Raw genomic sequence first — 21,255 nt, forward strand, 5'->3', positions numbered from 1 at the left:
ACACTGATCACTTTAATGTTTGTCTTGATGTGTCTTTTATTGCACTCTCTCTTCAGTATAAGAGTAATTCAGGTTTATTATTTGAAAAGCCCCTTTAATTAATTTATGTATGTATTTAATTATGTCTTTATGAAAGTCCATACACTTAAATGGCATCAGAATGTTGAAATCCTGATCATCTTGAGTGTCTCCCCAGTAAGTCTGATTATTCCATGATCTTACGGTGCTTCTGCAGAAATAATTCAGGAAGACAGTAGCCAACTTGTGAAAACAAAAGGCTCAGCATTGTAGCTGCTGTGTCCCATACAGACTGTTGAAAAATAAAGTGACGCAACCCCAGTAGTGCTGAAAAAGGAGGAAGCAAGAGGATTCTAGAGCTGTTTGGCAGGATATAGAGAAGTATCTACCGCCATACCGCCAAACTTCAGAACACCTTTCAGTCTGTTAGACTGTTCAATTCATCCTCTGCACACCACCATAAATAAAACGTTATTTTTATTACTTTTTGTGTTTGTGGTTTGCTTTAGGCTCCAAAAATGACTAAATCCACCCCTGGACACTTTACAGCAGTCATGGCCTTTTTCATGGGAAGCAAGCTGCAGCTTGATGCAGGTCCACCAGTTGGCACAGTGACACCAGAGGGACACTGAACAATACAATATTAAACAGTATAGTTCATCAAGTTAATAATGCTCTTGAGAACCAAAGCCAATGCCTAAATGCTGGTTGTAATTGTAAGTTAACAACCTTGTTTTCTCCCAGAAACACAGCAGCAAATTCACCACTGGAACAACTCATTTACCACTAACTGTACTCATGTCACAAAGTGAAACAACAGTAGCCTGTATGAACCCACGGCCACAAAGACTGGTCACAGACAGTTTCACATTGTTTCATAAATGAGTGCACTAGCTGCATGATATAAATAATAAGGACAAATAATTTAGATATTAGCATATGCATCCACGTTTCTGTTGGGACTAATCAGTATTTCCTCAACACTGCAGGACCACTCATTATGGCCATGTTAAACATATAGCAAGTTACATTTCTTCATGTACACAGAACAAATGTGTGCATATGACAAAAGTAACAAGTGGCTCAGTACACAGTCCACGGTATGTGCAATAGTTTTATCTGAGATATTGTGGTGGAGCAGGTCTCTGCAAGATGTGGGCACATCAGTCACCGATTTCCTCCTGCTTGGCCAGTCTGAGTCCCATTTCGTCCATTTCATTTTAGCCAAGAGCAGCATTAGGTTCCAGCTAGGTTAACACGGCTCTTATCCTGGCTCTCTTCCCTCTTCTCCTGGGTCATTTAGTCAGCTGATCTGTCAGACTAAAACAAAAACGTTGCAAAATTTAAAGGAACTAGTGTCAACAATATCACACTGTAGTTCATCTTGCGGTGCGACAGCTCGTTCTGATTTGGTCACCACTCTGAGGGAAGCAGGTGATCTTGGCCTTTTTGTCGAACAGAGCTTTGAACGTCAGTTTATCCTCCAGGTAGTCTTTGATGAAACATTCATCGGACAGATTTCAGGACCAGTGCATTTCCTCCACCCTGACCCGCAGCTTCTGCCCTCTGATATTGCCAGGATTTGTTCTCGTCTCACACACCTTTTTATTCATACGATTCATTTACTGACATTCAACGGGGAGGATGAGGAAGTTTTTACGTGGAACAGGTCATCATATTCTGATGACTTCACCTAATGAGTCATGAATGACTGACTAGCATGATTTACTGTTATATGGTCAACATTGCATAACTTTACACAGAATGAAAGTATGTATTTGTAAGGCTGGGCGTCGAACTTTGATGGCTTTATGGTGCCGACTGAATGGCTTCAATACTACTGAGTATCGAAAAACGCCTTGTCATTTGGTACTAAATTTCAATACCTAAAGACTGAATCTCATCAGTGAGCCACTGAACACACAGCAAAGATTTTCTTTCTAACATTACACATCATAAAGACATGCAGGAAAAACACTTACACCCAGAAATGGGGATCACTGTTTTGCTTTTTTACCACCGGGTCTTAGAGCGGCTTCTTCCTTTAAAGTGAGTAATGTTTAATGTAATTTTCTTTCTTTTTAAAAAAAAAATGGATTTGGTATTGAAAAAAGTATCACTCAGGCACTAGATACCTGCAAGGTATCAGTACTTTTTGAACTATATCCAGCCCTATGTCTATGTTTCCAGAGATTGTTTTAATTAGTGCTGGAAAAACTACAAATACAACTGACTTTTGTTGTTGTTGTTGTTCTTTTAACTTTTCTTAATGCTGCAGGTAAATACTGACACGGGAAATGTGTTTTTCTACTTGTAGGGAACGATCAGTGACACAAGGAAACTGTACAGTTCATCTGCAATAATGTACATTTGCTCATTTGCAAACCTTGAACAGGGAGGATGAGATCTGATGACTGCCTCTAATGAGTCATTAATGACCTATTGACCTGGTCAAAGGAAAGAGAGGGAGCCAGAGTTACTACAGCTGCAGCCAATATATAACAAAGTACATTTTTATTGTCCTGTTCTTCGTCATGTGTTGTTATTTTTTGTGAAATCCAGTCTTGCGTAGTCTGGTTCTGCTTTCTATAAATTGCCATCAACTTAGGACTTACAAAAACAACATTACAGACACATGCACTCACTTTGACAAACTTCTCACTTGAAACAAAATAAGGTATATTATAATAAACTAGTAATAATAAGTTATTGAGTTTGAATTTCTTTAAAATCTGTAGCTGTTTGACCTCATGTAGTGTGGAGAAATATGAATGAGTGCATCAGACCTGGATTAAAAGTGTAACTGTGCTGTATGTGGATGCTGACTTTTCTCCTCAAATATTTCCGTGGCTGCAGATGAACCATGCTGTCTTGCTCCTTTAACCTTCACTTATTATGAGCTTTGTTCTTTCTCTATAAACCTGTCTTACCTGTTCCTCTTCAGTTCCTCCCTCTCTCCTCCTCCTCCTCTCTCTCTCTCCGTCTCTCTCTCTGTACTGTATGACCCATCCTACTCCTTGCTGTCGACTTGCCATGACTAGCCTCAGGAAAAGTTGCTCAATGTTAATGTTTGACAAGTAGGAAGAAGGGCCTCGGCTGCCATATCTCTCAGAGTCTTAGACTACACAACCGCAGTCTTTCAGTTCTCCTTCTGCTCTTGAGTTTGTTTGTTGCTTTGTGAGGGAATTAGATATTCAAATACGAAGGAGAAAGACAGAAAGACACCATGGGTGAGTCAGCACCATTGTTTTATCTTATGCACTGCTGGAATTTCATGAACTTTTAATGCTCTCAGCTGCCTGTTTGCTAGCACTTTTGAAGGTTTGATGGTAAAACACAAAGAGTTAAGTGCAAAGTGATAAAGACTGAATTGTTGTTACTTGACGCTCAAAGTAAAGCAGTGGTTTATATTGACACCATTGCATAACTTTGCACCGACTGAATGTATGCATGTATGAAAAAAGAAAAGTTAAGAAATTTCTATTTCAAGGCAGCTGTCTTCACAATTTTTTTGAGTTTTGCATCAAACTCAGATTCTTAAGTTTGGAAACCAAAAACAGGTATCCCAGCCTAAAATCTTTTGTCGAGATGTTTTAATTCTCTTCTTTAAAACAAATCTTTCTTTAAAAAAAAACAAAAAAACTTGTATTCAACTCAAACTCATTAAAGCTACTGCAATTATTAACTGGTTATAAAACAGTTTCAGTTTTATAGTGACACCTCCATATGACCTACATAACTTAACAATGACACACTTGAGATCAGCTATTTCTCTGTGGTTATTCTAAATGTCTGCAACCAGGTCAAATAATCACATGAGATGAAATGAGACTGTTGACATTTTCCCTGGCAAAGTTACAGTGAGTAGTATTTTAGCCAGTTTAAAAGAAGCACAAGGAGATTTTTAGTTAGATAATTTCATGTGTGACACTATATTTTGAGGTTATTACAGTAGAAATACTGCTGCTTTTGTCCACAGAGGGCTCCAAAATCAACAAAACAGGGAAGTTCATTGTAGTAGCTTTTAAGTCAAAGTGAATAATGATTAATAATTTAATATTTTCAGTTGCGACAGTTTAATTTTTAAGCACCCAGATAATGGCAAATCAGATTTACAGCTCACTGAACTATTGTTGAAATACAGATTTGGGGGAGTTTCTAAAACTCAAAGGTTCAAGTTAATCTAAAGAAGAAAAGTAAATTATCTCAACAAAATATTACAGGTTGGTAAAACTTGTTCTAGTTTATTTCACAACTTAAGAGTTTAATTTAAAACTCAAACATGAACTAAAGTCAGTTGCTGTGACATTGTGTTTTTTTCTCAACTTTTCAACTGTGTAATGATGCAGGAAAATACAGACAAGAAAATGTTTTTCTACTTATAAGCAATGATTGGTAATAGAAGAAAACTGTACAGTTTATCAGTAATAACTTACACTTTCTCAGAGCCCATATCCTCCACTGCTTTGTCTTGGTTTTGAAATGTCAGTTCACATCACTTGAAAAGCAACTACGCCAGCGTTTGAGCAAAGAATCTAATTTTCTGCCCCATTTACGGCTGCACTGCAGAGGTGCTGGTGCTGATCGACTTCGAGGGCACCATGGCAGACGAGATCACAGTGAGGATGGGGGATGTGGTCAAAAACGTCACCAAGGCCAGCGAGGAGGGATGGCTGGAGGGCGAGCTGAGAGGAAAGAGAGGCATCTTCCCTTCCAACTTTGTCAAGGTCTGCTAACGCTGTGAAGCCTGCAGCATTGTACCGTCACTGTGCTGTGTGTTCATGTTTATCCACATGTGTTAAAACATGCCCCATTTTGGTTTGTCATTACAGGAGGTGCCAGTCTATTTGATAGGTGACAGCAAGAGGGAACCACGAAGCCTTAGAAAAAGTACAATGCTAAGTTTAAACTCTCAGCACTCTTTGTTTACTTCACTGTTATCAGCTTAGGCAAAACCAGTAATTTTACCGTGCAGTACATGGTAGCTGCTGGTCTACAGCTGCTTCAGTTGGTTGGTTTCTGTTATTGCTGACTTCAGTGTTTTAAGAGGTTCGTTTGGATTCACTAGTCACAAAATACAACAAACAAACTAACAGATCAAGGCAGCGAAAGACCAGCAACTCCAGTGCTCTGAGATAAAATTGCTGATTTTGCCAATGGAGTCTGGTTGAGCAGATCAGAGCAACATTTAGTGTCTATAACTGCTATTTCCCATTGGAAAAGTCTGGCTGATGGGGAGGTAGAGTGGATGAAAATATTCTAAATATAGACACTTAAACTGGTATTGATTTTGGGGGATGGATCTTTTTTTAAGTGGCTAAAATATACTTCCTACAACAGTACTCCTTCTACTTCTTCAAACTGGGGGGCATCTACTGTAGGTGATTCACTGACCGTGGAAAACAACATCATGCAACACCACCTCAAATAATCTGAACTGTCCCTTTAATGTGATCAGACTCCTGCAAATGTTCAGTAATGCCACCAAAGTGGTAACCCAAACCTTTATCGGGCAAATACTTTTTGTTATAGTACAATACGAGCCAATACTTCAAAATGAAACAATTTTATCTTTAAAAAACAGCCTGCAAACATCTGTTCCTAAATTTAATATTTACCAACAATAGCTCATTTGGTATCAATTACTTCAAATGGTCCATATCTCCATTTGGAATGAAACTCTTCCTTTGCAAATAATTAAATGTGTTGTAAAGTTGTTTGTGTGCAACATCCAGAGTTAACCACTTTCTGGCATTGCAGCATCGGGCACATTATGTCTTTGTCAGTCAATTATTATTTTCCATTTAATGTACTCAGAATAGTTACCCTGTTAAAAATCAGACCACACTGAAATATGAAACCCTTATCTCAGCTCAAAATAGCTCATGAAAATATTTGTGCATGCTATTAAAAATAGATTGGTTTGTCTATTGTTACTTTTACAGTGTTTAAGTGTTTAAAACTGTGGTCAATGTGGTGCATGCACTCAGCAAGAAAGTGCAGCAAGCAGGCTGACTGTAAATATATGTTTACCACATCCTTTCCACACAAATCCTGATTATAACGTTTGAAAATGGAACAGATAAAAACAAACCGTGCCTTTAGAGGGATTAGACGTGTTAGAGACATGAATGAGTGCCAAGTGCATTGCAGTGTTAGCGTCTCGTGTTGAGAACTGACTCCTCTGCCTCCTATCATTATTATTGAGCTGTAGTTTCTTCATCAGGCTTACACTCTATACATCGGTCTGTTCATGCGGCTGGTAATTGTTTATCTTTCCAGCAAAGAGGATGAAACACACGAGGAAGTGCGAGGTGGCATATGCCTACAACCCCATGAATGAAGACGAGCTGGAGCTGGAAGTTGGGGAGACTATAGAGATCATCAGAGAGGTAAAGTCCTATCTCTTATTGCTGTTCAAACACATTTGAACTCAAATAACGAAACAGTGATGCTCTGCAGACGAGCTGTGGCAGCCTCTGGTCTAGCTCCCCAGGAGCAAGGAATTTATCTCCTGCTCAGGAGCCAAAACCTTTGCTTTATATGCAAATCAGGGCGTTGGTGAAATGTTTGTTCAGCTAATCTTCCCTGGGTAAATAAAGGGCGGTTCCAAAGGTATTCATTTATTCTTTGAGTATTATTTTCTATTTGTATTTGTCTGGAATGGTGGCAAAGCATGTTTCCTGGTTGCAGCTTTCTGGAAATGCATGTGCACTGATCTAACCAGTTACAATTATCAAGCAATCGGAGATCTTAAACAGATCAGAATCTCTGGAATGTATTCTGGTTGGTCTTAATTGTTTTAGCAAAGTGTTTGTCTTTAAAATGTTCTCTCACATACTTTCTTGCTGTGCTTTGTCTCTCCTTCATGTAATCTACACAACAGATTGAAGATGGATGGTGGATGGGGGTGAAAAACGGCAGAGTGGGAGCATTTCCTTCAAATTTTGTCAAAGAAATTTTTGTTGCTCCTAAAGGTTGGTACAGCCAAAAAACTTTGGTTTATTTTTTTTATTTTATTTTCTGTACATGTAATCTGAACTAACATAAAAAAAACAGCTGAACTCACTATTAGTAATGCTCTTTTTACAGATGGCAAGCACAATGAGGGCAAGGTGAGACCCAAGCTCACTGATGCAGTGTTCAGTAAGGAGGTATGTAATGCAGAAATGAAGTTTCTGAAATGTATGGATTGTTTACTTTCAGTTTTGAGACCCGCTCCCGCGAAAATCACGTTTTTAAACATGTTAAAATGTCCATGTGGTGTTTTTAATTTGTTACAAGAGATATCAAGAGCAAAACAAACAGCACCATGTCTGAGCATTTGTTGCTTTGAAACTGCTGTGAGCAACGGCAGTCTCCAAAAAAAACCCAGATTCAGTCAGGCTGGGTATGTGATGTCATAAACCTAAGGGACCAATCTCATTAATGGAGGGGGTGGTGCTATACATATCATTAGCAGTGATGTCCATCTCACAGGAGAAGCTGAACGTAGCTTGTTACCATCATTAACTAGTAAAACAAAGGAGAAGCCAGGTGCAGCTACTTAGCTGTAAGGGTGGGGTGGGGGTGTGAAGAGAGCGTAGAGCGATATCTAAGCCATTTTAACAACATATTTGAACTTATCAGACAATGAATTACTTCTCGTAGAGCATTTCATATTGTTTAAAACATGACTGGAGGTGGACTATAATGTACTTTTTTTTATCCTCATAAAGATATCTCAAAGGACAAGTGTGAGGAACAAAGTGAAAAATGGTAAGTTCAAATATTTTTAAAAGTCATATAATTAGCTACCCTAAAGTATTTGCTAGTTCTCAAACCACCAGCACCAGCACGGAAGTTGAGCAATATACTGCTGCAGACAGGTTCAGTAGTGAAATATACCTTAGCTACTTAGCAAATTGTATATAGACTGTTTTAACCTCTTAACCCAAGACAACCTTTTCCAATGGGAACCTGTTGGTTTACAAGCCAAATACTGCTCTGTCCAAACTAACCAAACTCCATAGGTGAAATCAGTAATTTTATCTTGCAAGGGAGCACGGGAGTTGCTGGTCTGCCACTGCCTCGATCTCTTAGTGTGTATTATTAAGCAACCTTTTGAAATAGCAAAAACTTGACAAAAAACCCTTGCAATTCAACTTAGACTTTAATACCAATGATTTCTAGGGCATTACATCTGGTGAAGAGCACACAGTGACTTGATTAGGACCTTAAGTTTAGGACTTGGGACTTACTTGTGACTTGCCTCACCTCTTCTTCAGATTCAGTTTCTGTTTTTGAACAGCATGTCAAAAGCAATTATACCAGTCTATTTATAACCAGACACACTGTCAATATGTGACAAGTGGTAATTCCTGTACTTTGGTTTGGGTTGGGTCAACAGTTACGCGGCTTGATTAATGACTGCACAGAGGGTGACATCCAAGTGAAATGTCCCAAGTTTTACAACTTTTATCTCCAGTTTGTCACAACCTCTTTCCATTTATTCTTTGAATCAGTAATGTGACGGTTGTATACGAGGCTGATAAGATTAGTCACCGCTGACTCAATTTCCACGCACACTAATTTTCCACACTGTCATTCAGAATATGACAATATTCTGAATCTGATATAGGTCATGTAAACAGCATATTCCATTTGGATATTCTGAGTTAGGCCTTATTAGGAATGTGGCATTTTCTGATTTGGACATGTGGGATATGCCAATAATATTCAGCTCATAGGACCATTCTTTGAACATGCATACAGCGCATTGGACATGTGTCCTTATTAGGGTTTTTACCACAGTTTGCAACAATGCGTCAGCTCTGTGCACAAAAAAAGCCTGCATCACTGGTGGGAAGAAGAATTCAAGTTTCTCAAGCTTTTATTGCTTTGGTAACTCCAAAAAACATTCTGTTCGACAGACAGAAACAAAATAAAACTCACCCAAACTGTTTTGGTCAGTTTTTCCTTTGTATCACCGACTCTTTTGGTTGAAATTTACAGAAGTAAATGCGAAAATATTCTGGCTCTATGTGCTGTTTTCCGCTCACTCGTCGTCCAGCTCAGTAGGTGTGTCCTGTGCCGCTGAATGGAGCAGTGGCTGGCACTCTGCAGACCATTATATTGGCAAAATAAAATGACAAAAAAATAGCCCCTCCAAAAAAGAAAAAAAAAGAAAGAGGCTGTTTGCACAGTTAAACAAGTCTGCCACCAGTGGGAAAAATAGGCCACTATTTTGACGTAAAGAAGCGAAGTATTCATGACTGCTGGTAAACAGGAATATTAGTGGAATATTGATTTTCTTCAGCCATATAAACTAGGTAACTTGGTAGGAATGGTGTCTTTTTTGGAATAAGGGCAAAAACTGAGTATGTTGGGCATTTAAATGTAGTCATTGTTGAAACCTCTTGTTCCTGACAGACGTACTATAATGCTCAGGTTTCATGTACCAAATTAACCTCTTTCTTTTACTACATTTCCTCAGTGGCGGAGTGTTGCCAAGTCATGTTTGACTACAAGGCCAAAGCGGAAGACGAGTTGGATCTGAAAAAAGGAGACGTTGTTGTGATACTGAGAAAGGTCTGAGCACACTGGACTGTTGTTGTTTTCTGGCGTGCTTTCGAACATGTTTTCCCATGATGTCATGCTTCTAATAGCGTCACAAACTCCTCCGGGTGCAATTTCTTTTCTTACAAAGTAGTTGCAGGTGTATCATATTGTCCATCGAGCCAAACCAGTTGTGTCACTTACAAGGAAATCATGTGACAGTGCACATGATGTTATAATAACACTCATGCGGCAGTTGCCAGTATGGTATCATAGAAAAACATTTCTGAAATACCGTCTAAAATACATTGATTTAAAAATCAAGAAAAGGCAGCAATGTTTTGCTTGACCGTTTGGTTACCTCTTGTACAATAATTTCACGTCCCACAGGACAGTGCCGTGTTTGAGCTTCTAATGTGACTCTTTAATCTTCATGTGAAGGAAACAGAAGATGAAGGCTGGTGGGAGGGAGAGCTAAACGGACGCTGTGGCTTCTTTCCTGATAACTTTGTCATGGTGATCCCACCGATGGACAGTCTGCAAGTGAGTCGACCAAAACACAATCTCAAGTTGGACTTGGACCTTCCCTGTATTCAAGATTTGACAACTGCATTTTTCTACCATGAATCCATGGACATGCTTTTTAGTAATTCATATCTACTATACTTTTCTGTTATTTTATGCTCAAAATTTAAAGTAGTTTTTCTGCAGCTGGCTGGCATGTTGTCTTACTTTAGCAAGTCTGCAGTGAGTCAGGGTTGTCTTTACATCCTCTGTTTTGGAATTACTCACTGAAAATTCCCTTAGTGGAAAGAGTGTGTGAAATAGAGATGCCTTCAATTCACAAGGGGACGTACTTGCCAACCTGTTTGAGTTTTCCGTTTCTCCTCCTCTAGTCTGGGACCACAAACCAACCGCCGGCACGCAACATGGACAAGAAACTCTCAGGTAAGAGAACAGCGTGGCGTTGAGCTCGTGAACAAACACTGTTTGACGGAGCCGGGAGCAACAAGGCTTCATGTTTTAGAGGTTTTCTTCTGACTCACAGCGTCTGGCTGCAGTGGTGTTTAGCCTGGCAGTGAGCTGACAGTCTGGACTGTGATGGACTGCTGTTTTAGCAGATGGAGAAATTGGCAGCAGCATCGGTTGAGTTCAGCATTTGGTGTAATAGCAGCCAAAATGGTCCCCTGATCAATGCTATTATATAAATGTGCTGCTGAAGCAATTTAAAGCCCTCTCAGTAATTCATTACATTAGTTAATCATACTTGTTTCCTCCACTGTCATTTATATCCACCCGCTAATTGCGGTACAGCTTTTACTCAAGTATTGCACAAGTACAATACTGATGTCCTTGTACTTGAGTAATTCCATTTTATGGTACTTTACACTTGAACGTCACTATAATTTGTAGGCAAATATTTTCACTCCACAACATTTATCCAACAGCTTTAGTTACTAGTTATTTTGCAGATCCAAAGTGTAAATTCAAAATATAATCAGCTAATGAATTATGATTTAATATTATATATTACCAAGCACTATATAAGGTAGTTACAGTCTGCCCCACATCTACCAGCAATGACATTAAAGTACATGTCAATGCATAGTTGTAATCAAATAATATGATTCTGAAATGGGTCATGTTACATGATGAGTACTTTGGTATTTTGGGGCATATGTTGATGCTAGTACTTTTACTCAAGTCAAATTTTGAATGCAGGACGTTTATTTGTAACAGAGTATTACTGCACAGTGGTATTGTTATGACTACCGTATGGCGTAATGTGTCGATATTCTGCATGGCAATATTCTATCAATATGCAGGTGGCAAAATATTGATCTATTATTATATAAGTTATCAATATTGCAAATGCAAATTACACTTTGTAGTGCTAGTATAATAAAATTAGTATGTTTTCAGCCCAACAAATGTAGTGTTTTCTGGTCAGAAAAGGCCATTTTGCTGCAACATAAATGATTGAAGTTATACAAACAGACTGAAAACTGTTTTCCTTTGGGATCAGAATTGGCAGTTAAAAGCTAATAAATCCTTATATATCAGATTTCACATTTACAATACTTACTTAGATCGCAATAATATCATATCATGTCTGAAGTATCATGATAATATTGTACTACCCTGATGATTCCCATCCCTACTAAATAACTGAGTTTTTTTCACTGTGTCTAATCATCAATGCATGAGAGAAAAGATTTTCACTTAACATGCAGATTATCTAGAGTCGAGAAAAATGCTATTATGTTCCTGACGCAGTGATTGTGTGTTTTTAGATTATATTAACTTAAGTAATGGTTCATCACAAGCTATCAGTAACATAGTCTACAAAGTCAAAGTCAACAAAAGAAGGTTTGACAGGCAGACTTGTTTGTTTTAAATTGCTTAGCTGGATCCAAAAATATACATCATACTGATGTCATCTCTCATTCAGGAAAACAAACACTTTTATTAACAATTTGCTTTTGTGCTGTTATAGATTTGGTAGGTTTGTAACCAACCAACAAATCAATGTGATGATATTTCTGTGTGGTAGACTTTACTCTTAATTTGTTAAATTGCTGTTGTCATTGTTAATGTATTTAGCAACCAAAATGTTTAGTTTGTCAATTTAAAAAGAGCAAACCAACCCTTGAAACAAGAAGATGTAGAAACCAAATCTGCAAAGAGCAGGATGTGGTTTCTTGTCACATTTCAGCTGAGGAGTGCTGTCTGTGATGCAGGTTGCAAATTTTGCATTTTTTCCACAAACAAAACAACAAGTGTCAGCTTTAGACTTCCAGCTCTGTCTTTGGTTGGAAATTAAAAATGCATATCAAACATTTATAGGTAAACATACAGGTGAGACAGTTCCATACAAAGTGCTCGGCTATTCAAAGAACTTAAACTAGGCCTGAAGTTTAACTGAGTATCAGCACAGCCTCATCATTTGTATCACCGATACTTAACACTCATTACAGCATTTTTTTTCCACACTGTATCACTCACAAGAATTTCACAGGAAGTCTCAGACTCAGATGGGGGATGGTTACACTGGTCATGTGACACGGTTCAGGAGTCTTGGAGGAAACAAGGGGGTGGGGGGACGGAGGAGAGCTCTGTCACAGAGATTTTCACAACCAGCACAAGAGGCAACACTTGAGCTTCTACTGCTGTGTGGATGGTTTGCTTGAGAGGGACTGTTGCAAAATGCTTTGAACACTCAAGGTAGGCTTCCTGTGTTCTCATTCGGTCTGTTCTGCATATCTGAGCCCTGCGTTATGCAAAGTGTTATGTTCTTTTCTTTAAGGATGTGCTTCTTTACTTGTTAGACTTGTGCTTATATTTTTGTAACAGAGCTGTAACCAGGTTCCTCAGCCTCTTCTGTTTGAAATGAGCACTTGACTTGCATGGCAAATAGGAACCTCTCACATTACCTTCAGTTCACTGAGGCTCCTTAGTTCAAGCATCTATTCTCTCAGACTCCAAGGCAAAGTCCTCTAAGGGGCTGGTTGTATTTTTCTACAAGCTGAGCCGGAGGGACTGTCCCTCAGAAACTTGTTGAGGCACTTGGGAACTGTTACTGCACTGCTATTGGATACAGCTGTGACCTGGTCTGCTCCAATGATGTGCACAACTTCGCCTTCCCATGCAACTGCTCATAAATGAGAATACAATTTAATTAAAAGCCCAGTAGCATTTTTTTGCCACCACATTAAACCATAGAAGGCTTTCTGGGGTGAACAAAAACAAATTCTTCTCTTTGACTAATAAAAGAAACCAGTGGCTTTTTACTGGCAGTGTAATAGTTCTCCTAACTGATCTTAATGAGAAGAATAATACATTAACAAGAGTGGTGATGTCAAAATAAGCAGAGTGGATACAGATGAATCACAGGGCTGCAGAATTAATCAAACTATTATCAAAACTGCAATAAGTGCAATATCCAAATTGCAGCAGCTGCAATTTTTTGATAAAGGAAAAACATGTGACCAAACAGCATTGTAATTAAGTACTGTGGTGCTGCAGAGATGCACTGACCTACAAATCTTGTTCTCCAGAGGTAAGAAAACATGTTTGTTTGGTACAGAGGCCAGCAAATATCTCAGTGAAATTGAAAATGATTATCCCAGCTAATTGTAAATAATCAAAATATGATTTTTTTTTTTTACTGTATCTTGCAGCCCAAACGCATCAGTACATTTATTACAGGAGAAGCCACACCTGCATGGCTTTTATTTGTTGTTTGCAGATTTGCTGAGCATGCATGCTCATTTTAGCAACAACCCGCTCTATATCCATACAACTACACCCAGGAAATGCCCCCCAGATTTAGAGTACCTTAGTGAAACATTTTTAAGCTGGTCAATGGAATCAATGTGGCAATGTTTGTCTGATGAAATCCCAACATAGGATCCTTCATCATGTGCAGCAATTCCATAACTTTACACTTCAAATATTTAATCTCAAGTCAACAATGCAACAATGTGGTAATGGTTCATTCACTGCTACTTTTTCAGTAAAGAAAGAGGCCTCAGCGATGGAGAAAGGTGTTCCAGCAAAGACAAAAGGTATGACTGCACTATAAATGTTTCTGCAGGTTTCAACAAGTTAAATATAAGACCATTTCTAGACCATTATAAATAGAGGTGTCACAATTTCAATATTAAATCCAAACTTGAGCAAAATAAGCTTTTAATTTCAAAATCAAAGAGCAGAATCTGTGATTCTCCCAGTATTTATTTTTCTCTCCACCTGCACCTACTTGCAGCATTCAGTGTGTGTCTGAAGAACATTTCAAAGATGACACAGCGTAGATTACTGGATGTTTTATCACTCACCATATAGACTTCTATAACTTTTTTAAAAAGAATTTTAAAATGACAGGTGTCAGGGCATAAAAGCAATGACCCGTTGATCTTTATAAATCAAGACTTGATAGCTAACAATGACATGGCCATCAGTGCAAAATTTAAGAAAGCGTTTAGGTCGATAAATTGAATTGAATTGTGACCTTAAAATTTAAAGTCATATCAAACCGTAGATTTGGATAATCGCAAGTCCCCTAATTCTGAATGAAATTTAGAACCTTGGCCAATTTCACATCCATACTAGCAAAAAAAGATATGAAGGGAAATCAGGCCCAGGAATATTTGTACAGTAATTTCCACGCAACTCTGTCTCAAGTTTCTAATTTGAGCGTTTTCCTGCTGACTTTTTAAGGATCTGTGGAAACCCTGCAAATGGTGGTGACTTTCATTATACTTGCAGCATGACATTATTGTAATACATTCCTTTCACAGATCAATAATGTTGTGTATTAATGTGATTAATTTGCTTTACAGATGATAAACCAGAAGTTAAGGACCTGAGAAGCAATCCTCCTACCAAAGTCAAGCTGCCATCCATCAACAAGCCCTGTCCGCCTCCAGTCAAAGACAAACCCAACAAGGTTTTACCCAAGTGAGTTCATGCCAGAGCATCTCTGATGTCTCACAGCTGATCTCCATGCAAAACCCACTACAACTCACCAGAGAATATGTCTTCCAGCTCAGAGACATGAATGGTGATTCATTTGCAACCTTTCTGAAGCAAAAGGCCTTTAGGAAATGTCAGGAACACTTTCTCCTCTTTGGTCTGGCACCGGGAGCGGCGCCTTTAGATGTTAAAGGTTTTGGTTGCTGCCACCGGTTGCTATGGTGTCCTTAAAGAAGAATGCCAGGATGCCCGACCTTTAGCGGCTCAGTGGAAACTCTGGGATGAGTCAGATCGGGCCTAAACAGACGATTTCCTGTTTCCTGAGCAAAACACACACAAGCAGGCACACACACACAACTGAGAAAACAAAAACGGCCCTGTCTTCAGGGGGCTGCTAATGGAGAACAATCTGAAAATTTCCAAGCAAGCATGTTTGGAAGGGATACTTTTCCAGCTTCCTTAATAATCCTTTAAATTATAAAAAGCTCAATCTTCCTGGCCTTTACCTCAAGACTGATTATTTCTAGGTCTCATATCAGATGTAACCAAGACATAACAGTAACTGAACTTGAGTTGTGGGTCTGAAGATTTGCCATTATTGTATATGAACTGTGAAAAGGAAACATATGCCAAAACAAAACAAGACATAGTGAGAGACTTCACAACTGCAGCTGTCATGCTCTGCACCTACACCCATGAGAGTTTAGGAAATCAGAAACCACATTCAGCGTGAATTTTTCCTTTTGAGAATGTGAACTACAGCCTGTGCGCTACACTCTTCTTTAAACAAAGATGTTATAAGAGACTTTTTGAGAGAATCTGGTTAGTTTTCACCTTTTATACCTTTTAATATTCATTCATTTCAAAGGTACATTTAATTTAGAGCTACATGAACTCTTCTTTTCTTTGTCATTTAAGAAAGTAAATGAAGAGTCTTTGGGATTTTGGACTGCTGGTTGGACAAAAGAACTAATTCAAAAACATGACTTTCGGCTCTGGGAATTTTTTGACATTTTATAGATTAAACGATTATTCAATTAAACGTGAAAATAATCTGCACCTTAACTCCAGAACTACCAGAATTCTATAACTAATAGAATAGCCATAGCAGCCATTCTGACCACTCATAGGCTGTACTAAATGTCATTTTTGTCACACCATAATTACATTGAAAACTTCTGCTGAGGTTTTCAAATGAAGCTTTGAATGTCCTCACATTTTGTGATGTCATCACCCCAAAAAATAAAAAAACAAACAAATAAAATCCTTGACTTTTGAATAAGTCATCAGTGTAAATGGACTGCTACGTGCCAAGAGACTGCAGTTAGCCTTCATAATATAATCTCTTTTGTAAGCAGAGTGTTTTGTCAGATATTGGAAATGTTTTGATCACAGGAGTTGGAAATATTTTGCTCAGATATTCTTCAAACCTTTCATTTCTCCTTTGTTTTAGTTCAAAGCTAAAGCTAGGTTTTAATTTTGCAAGAGTTTAAAAATAACAACTAAGATAAAAGTTAGGTATGGGTTTTATTTCAACAAAGTTATTACACTGCAAAATTTAAAAACAGTCAAGTTGACTTTCTTAGTAGTTCTTGCGTTAGTCAATAATAAAACAATTGTTAAATAATATGATAATATTTACATAAAAATCTTAAAATTGTACTTTTTTTTGTTAGAATCAATGGCGATGTGGCTCCTGTTTCAACAAAACCATCGGAGGAGAAAGTGGCCGACCAGTTTGATGGAGTGGACTTGCAGACTGAAAAGCTGAGTCATCCTACAGCAAACAGAGCCAAACCGCCACAGAGGAGACCACCGTCAGGCCTGGTCCTCCACGTCAGTGACACATTCATATTGATTTATCACTTCTTTATAACAACCTCCGCTTCGCTTGAATTATGAACAATGTAGAAGTGACTAGAGACCACGTAAGTGAGGCAGGAACCACTGGAAAACAGCCAAACCACATGAGTAGTGCTAACCACCATTACAGGTGATGACCTTTGCAACCCGAGATAATCACTGCAACAACGAGGCAACTCCCAGTCCTTACTTTATCTTGCACGTACTTTCTAAGTAAAAGTACATTTTGGTCACACAGAGGAGCAAGATAAGTGGAATTTAACACATTTAGAGGTACGTTGCAATTTGAAGGCGAACTTGGTGCTTTGGTGAACCCTAACCCTTTTCTGCAGTCGAATTATAGAGATATATTTCTGTGTCAACTTATTTTTTGCACAACTTGTAATTCAAACAGAAAATGTTTTCAATGTCATGTAAAAGAAATGGCTTTTTCTAGGCACTTCTTCTACTTCAGGCTCAGCAGTGACAAGAGATTAATCACTGTAAGAGAGGAAGAGATCATTTCTGCACTTGCACTCAACAGATCAGAATGCAAGATGTGTTTGAGCAAGAGAAAGTCCCAAATGAAATAAGTTTTCATGAGTCCACAAGCCCACTTAAAACCAACAGCAACAAGTTGCAGCCTGATCTTTAGGGATTATCAGAAGTCATTCTGGGAGAAGGAATTAATTTTTTAAAGTATTCTTTTATGGTGCGTGCATGTCTGCCCAAAGGACTGACATAGGTGTGGCGTTCGCACAATTATGGATTGAAAGTTTTTATGGCAGGTCGTAAGGGATGATTGTAGCAATGATTTCTTATGTTCCTTTGCAGGCCCACAGTGCCACAGACCAGACAGAACCAGAATCATCGCCAAAAAAATTCCAGACAGACAAATTATCTGGCTTGCAAAAGGTTTGTGACATTGACTGCTTCAGTAAAGTACTAATATATGAGAATGTGCACTGTGCATTTTATATTTCACTTGGATGAGTAAATATTTTAGCATGAAGCCAATGAAGCTCTGCAGCCTGTACAATGATATCCATTGCAGGGTACAGAAAATCTCCTGCCATCACCTGCAAAGCCTGATCATCGACCCAGGACGCCACCTCCGGTTCGACCAGCACCACCGAAAGTAGTTGTGGACGGCAAAACTGTGACGCATAAAGAAGAACCAACTTTAGAAAGCCTCCAGGCTGAGATTAAAGAGCTGAGGATGGCTCTGGAGCTGCTACAGACACGACATGAGTGAGTACTACACATTTGTAATGCTGGTGACTTTAAAACCTAAAAGGTGTGTTGTTTAAAAATCTGATAATTTTGAATTACATCAGGGGCTGTCGTAACATTCAAGTTCGCTATCTTCCCCTACTGAGAAGACATAGATGGACTCTCCTATCTCAGATGAATTCTGTTGTTGTTTGTGGTCACTGGCACACACAGGAAGTGACTAATCAAAACCTAAGTGCTCCATCCAGAGGGGAAAAGACTAGACTGAACAATGTTAGATCTTTTGCATCTCGTCTCTTTAATTTGCTTTGGTAAACATGTTGAGGCTTGCTGTGTGTAGTTGTAGACACATGATTCCCTGGCCACTGAACCTGTGATTTCAACCAGAGTAGTTTAGGGACAGTTCACCCTAAAATCAAAAATACACATTTTTTAAATTATTTTATTTATCCATTTATAAGTTGCCTTCTCTCCAATATAATGGGAGTAAATGGCACTCAGTTACAGGTGCTCAAACAGCAAATGAACACAAAGGTTTCTTTCCAGAAATTTTGACCATTTACTCAAGAAAATCTGTTGTGAGCAGTTTCATGTAAGAAATGTTTTCTTTCTGCTGTCTACCAGAACTGTTCCTACGTGAAACTCCTAATAACAAGGTCTGTGGATTATCTTGAGTAACTGGGTCATGATTTCTGGAAAGAGACACTGGTGTTGAATTTTTCTGTGTATTTTTTTGGTGCTTTGAGCACCATGAGAGAGCCTGAGGGAGGCCAGACATTTCTGCAGCTGATATCTCCAAAACAACACCAAACAATCTCAATGGATAAATAGCGCTACACGTAAGAGGAAAAGTATGTATTTTTGATTTTGGAGTGAACTGTCCTCATAAATGTGAATCCCCAAGCTTGTGTATTTTGAATAGCTTGCCAGATTTTAGATACTTTAGGGTCAACCACAAAAAATTCAAAATATGTTTTGGAAAGTTATCTGTAAGATTATCTTTCGTTCTTCACAATAATACCAGCATGCATTGTATTTGTCGTGATCTCACATTTGCTCCCATGATGACCGTGTCTTACACTGTGCCACCTAAGACTTACATTCCTGAAAAGAAAGAAAATGAAAATGGTCCAAGGCTCTCTTCAGGCAAAATGTTAAAAGCCTTTATTCAGATGGCTATTTCATAGTGAAATTCTAAAAACACTGATAATGCTTGTGCACGTAAAACATTTCCTGGACCTTTCTTCTTTTTAGAACTTAAATTTTTGTATTTAAACCCGCAATAGCTTTTAGTGGCCATAAGGGGGCAGCAGGAACAAATTGTCAACACAACATTAACTTATAATCACATTTTTAAGTTGATATGGCAAACAGATTCTTGTGAAAACATCCAGCATTTGCAAAACACTGTCATTCATTTGGTGTCATGTTTTATAAAGTCCAATATTAATTTTCATTCAACACCCATTTTTGGCCTCCATCAGTTCCCAAGGGCTCTTTAACTCCTACATGCTCCAATATGTTTATTGTCTATTGGTTGGTGCACAGCAGCTGGTGTACAGTGTGTGAGTTGAAACTCTACAGCTCTCTAAAGCCGAGGAGAGCTGCAGATTCAGGTGATAATTGTTTGTAGGTTCAGTGACCCCTTGAGTGACCCCCTTCCCCAGTAACACACTGTCATTTGATAAATTGTTATTAAAAAAGTAACAATTATAGTCACTTCAAAGGCATGTTTATTGGCAAACTTCCAATCCCAACAGGGCAATTACACTATTAATTTTTCACTATTGGTACTTATTAATGGTATTATGAAAAAAACAGATCCGAGTCACATCGGAGCAAATAAATTTGGATTTTGTCCACTTGTGCCTGCAGTCTGAGCATATTCTAATTCATCCCCACTACAAATTCATACATTCTCTCTTAGTCATGTGATTTGACTTGTAGTGAACGTCGTGACCTACTTAGACCTACTCACAGCTGCAAACTGCTCTTTTTGATTCTGTCTCTTGTGATCAGACAAGACATGCAGGAAGTGAAAGAAGAACTGCAGGACGAGAGAAACAAACGACTGGCACTGCAGGTCAGTGAGGCATGCCTCGGGTTTTGCATTTATTCTGCCTACTGCATACTGGCACAATAAAGAAAACAGAAGTTGTGGTTCCTTAGAACATACTCTGGTATGATTGATTGTCAAAAAATATGTCTTTCCCACACAGGAGGAAGTGCAAAGTTTGAAGACGAAGCATTAATCCCAACGCAGACTGGGCGGGCTGTCTGACACTGTGCCACGCAGGCTCTCATACTGCAAATTTAAACAAGATGAACATTTTTCTGACATGGACTGGGAATAAGTTAAAGTGAAAGTGAAGTAAAATATGTATATTTGGACATAGGATCAAACTCCTGCACCGGACTGGAGAAACTTGATCCTTCAAAATACTTTAAACTTGTGTACTGTTAAAATTTTTATGCTGGAAATCACAAATATTGGTCTTAAGTGGGTTACACTTGGTTGAAAATTAATGTTTTACACTGTTTTGTTTCTACTGTCACATTTATTACTTTTATCATAGGTGTTACTGTACATTTAACATAATGCCTCAGCAGAACATGTAATATATGCAGCTGTACATAGGAGGAAATATTGTGATGTCTTTTGCAAAGACCTAAAATATAGTTTTAAGTCATCCAAAGTGGCACTCTTATCTGAATGTTAATACCTGATGTACTACTGTCAAAAACATGGGCTGACGTGCAGGAGATTTTTTTTTTTCACCAGAATGTAATGCTGTATTCATCCACTGGGGGGCACTGTATGACAAGTCTACATAAAGAGAAGTATTAAACTTTTCAGTGAGTGCTGGATTGGTGGGAGTGACTGAGCAGCACTAGTGACCCCACATTAGAAAACAGAAATCATATTTCATTTAGAAAAAAAAAAGGTGTTAAGATTTAAGCATGAATAGTGCCTTTTTGAATTTTTTTTTTTTTTAAAAAAAAGAAAGAAATGCTGTTGAAAAATAGTCAAAACAGAGTTTGTGGTCAGCTGCATTTTTGCAGTTAAGTGAAAAAGCCATCCTGTGCCACTCAGAGAAAAAGTGACTCACTCTGAAAACTCTGAACACAGTGACTCATCGCGATGGATGT

The 21,255-nt window shown here is 38.4% G+C and overlaps 1 protein-coding gene across 1 annotated transcript; it reads left to right on the forward strand.

Moving 5' to 3' along the window:
- Positions 1–3,055: 3,055 nt before the first annotated feature.
- On the forward strand, positions 3,056–20,958 carry mnmip1 (manchette microtubule inner protein 1). The gene is made up of 17 exons (XM_084727072.1): positions 3,056–3,248; positions 4,588–4,745; positions 4,851–4,908; positions 6,301–6,410; positions 6,905–6,995; positions 7,111–7,172; positions 7,737–7,776; positions 9,494–9,588; positions 9,997–10,098; positions 10,452–10,503; positions 14,073–14,123; positions 14,898–15,015; positions 16,707–16,866; positions 17,707–17,787; positions 17,927–18,123; positions 20,125–20,188; positions 20,325–20,958. The coding sequence occupies exons 1-17, from the start codon at positions 3,245–3,247 to the stop codon at positions 20,355–20,357; spliced, it is 1,476 nt and encodes a 491-aa protein (XP_084583198.1). The 5' UTR covers positions 3,056–3,244; the 3' UTR covers positions 20,358–20,958.
- Positions 20,959–21,255: the final 297 nt, after the last annotated feature.

This window comes from Lutjanus erythropterus, chromosome 9 (assembly GCF_056507025.1).
Source record: "Lutjanus erythropterus isolate fLutEry1 chromosome 9, fLutEry1.hap2, whole genome shotgun sequence".
Classification (NCBI taxonomy): domain Eukaryota; kingdom Metazoa; phylum Chordata; class Actinopteri; order Lutjaniformes; family Lutjanidae; genus Lutjanus; species Lutjanus erythropterus.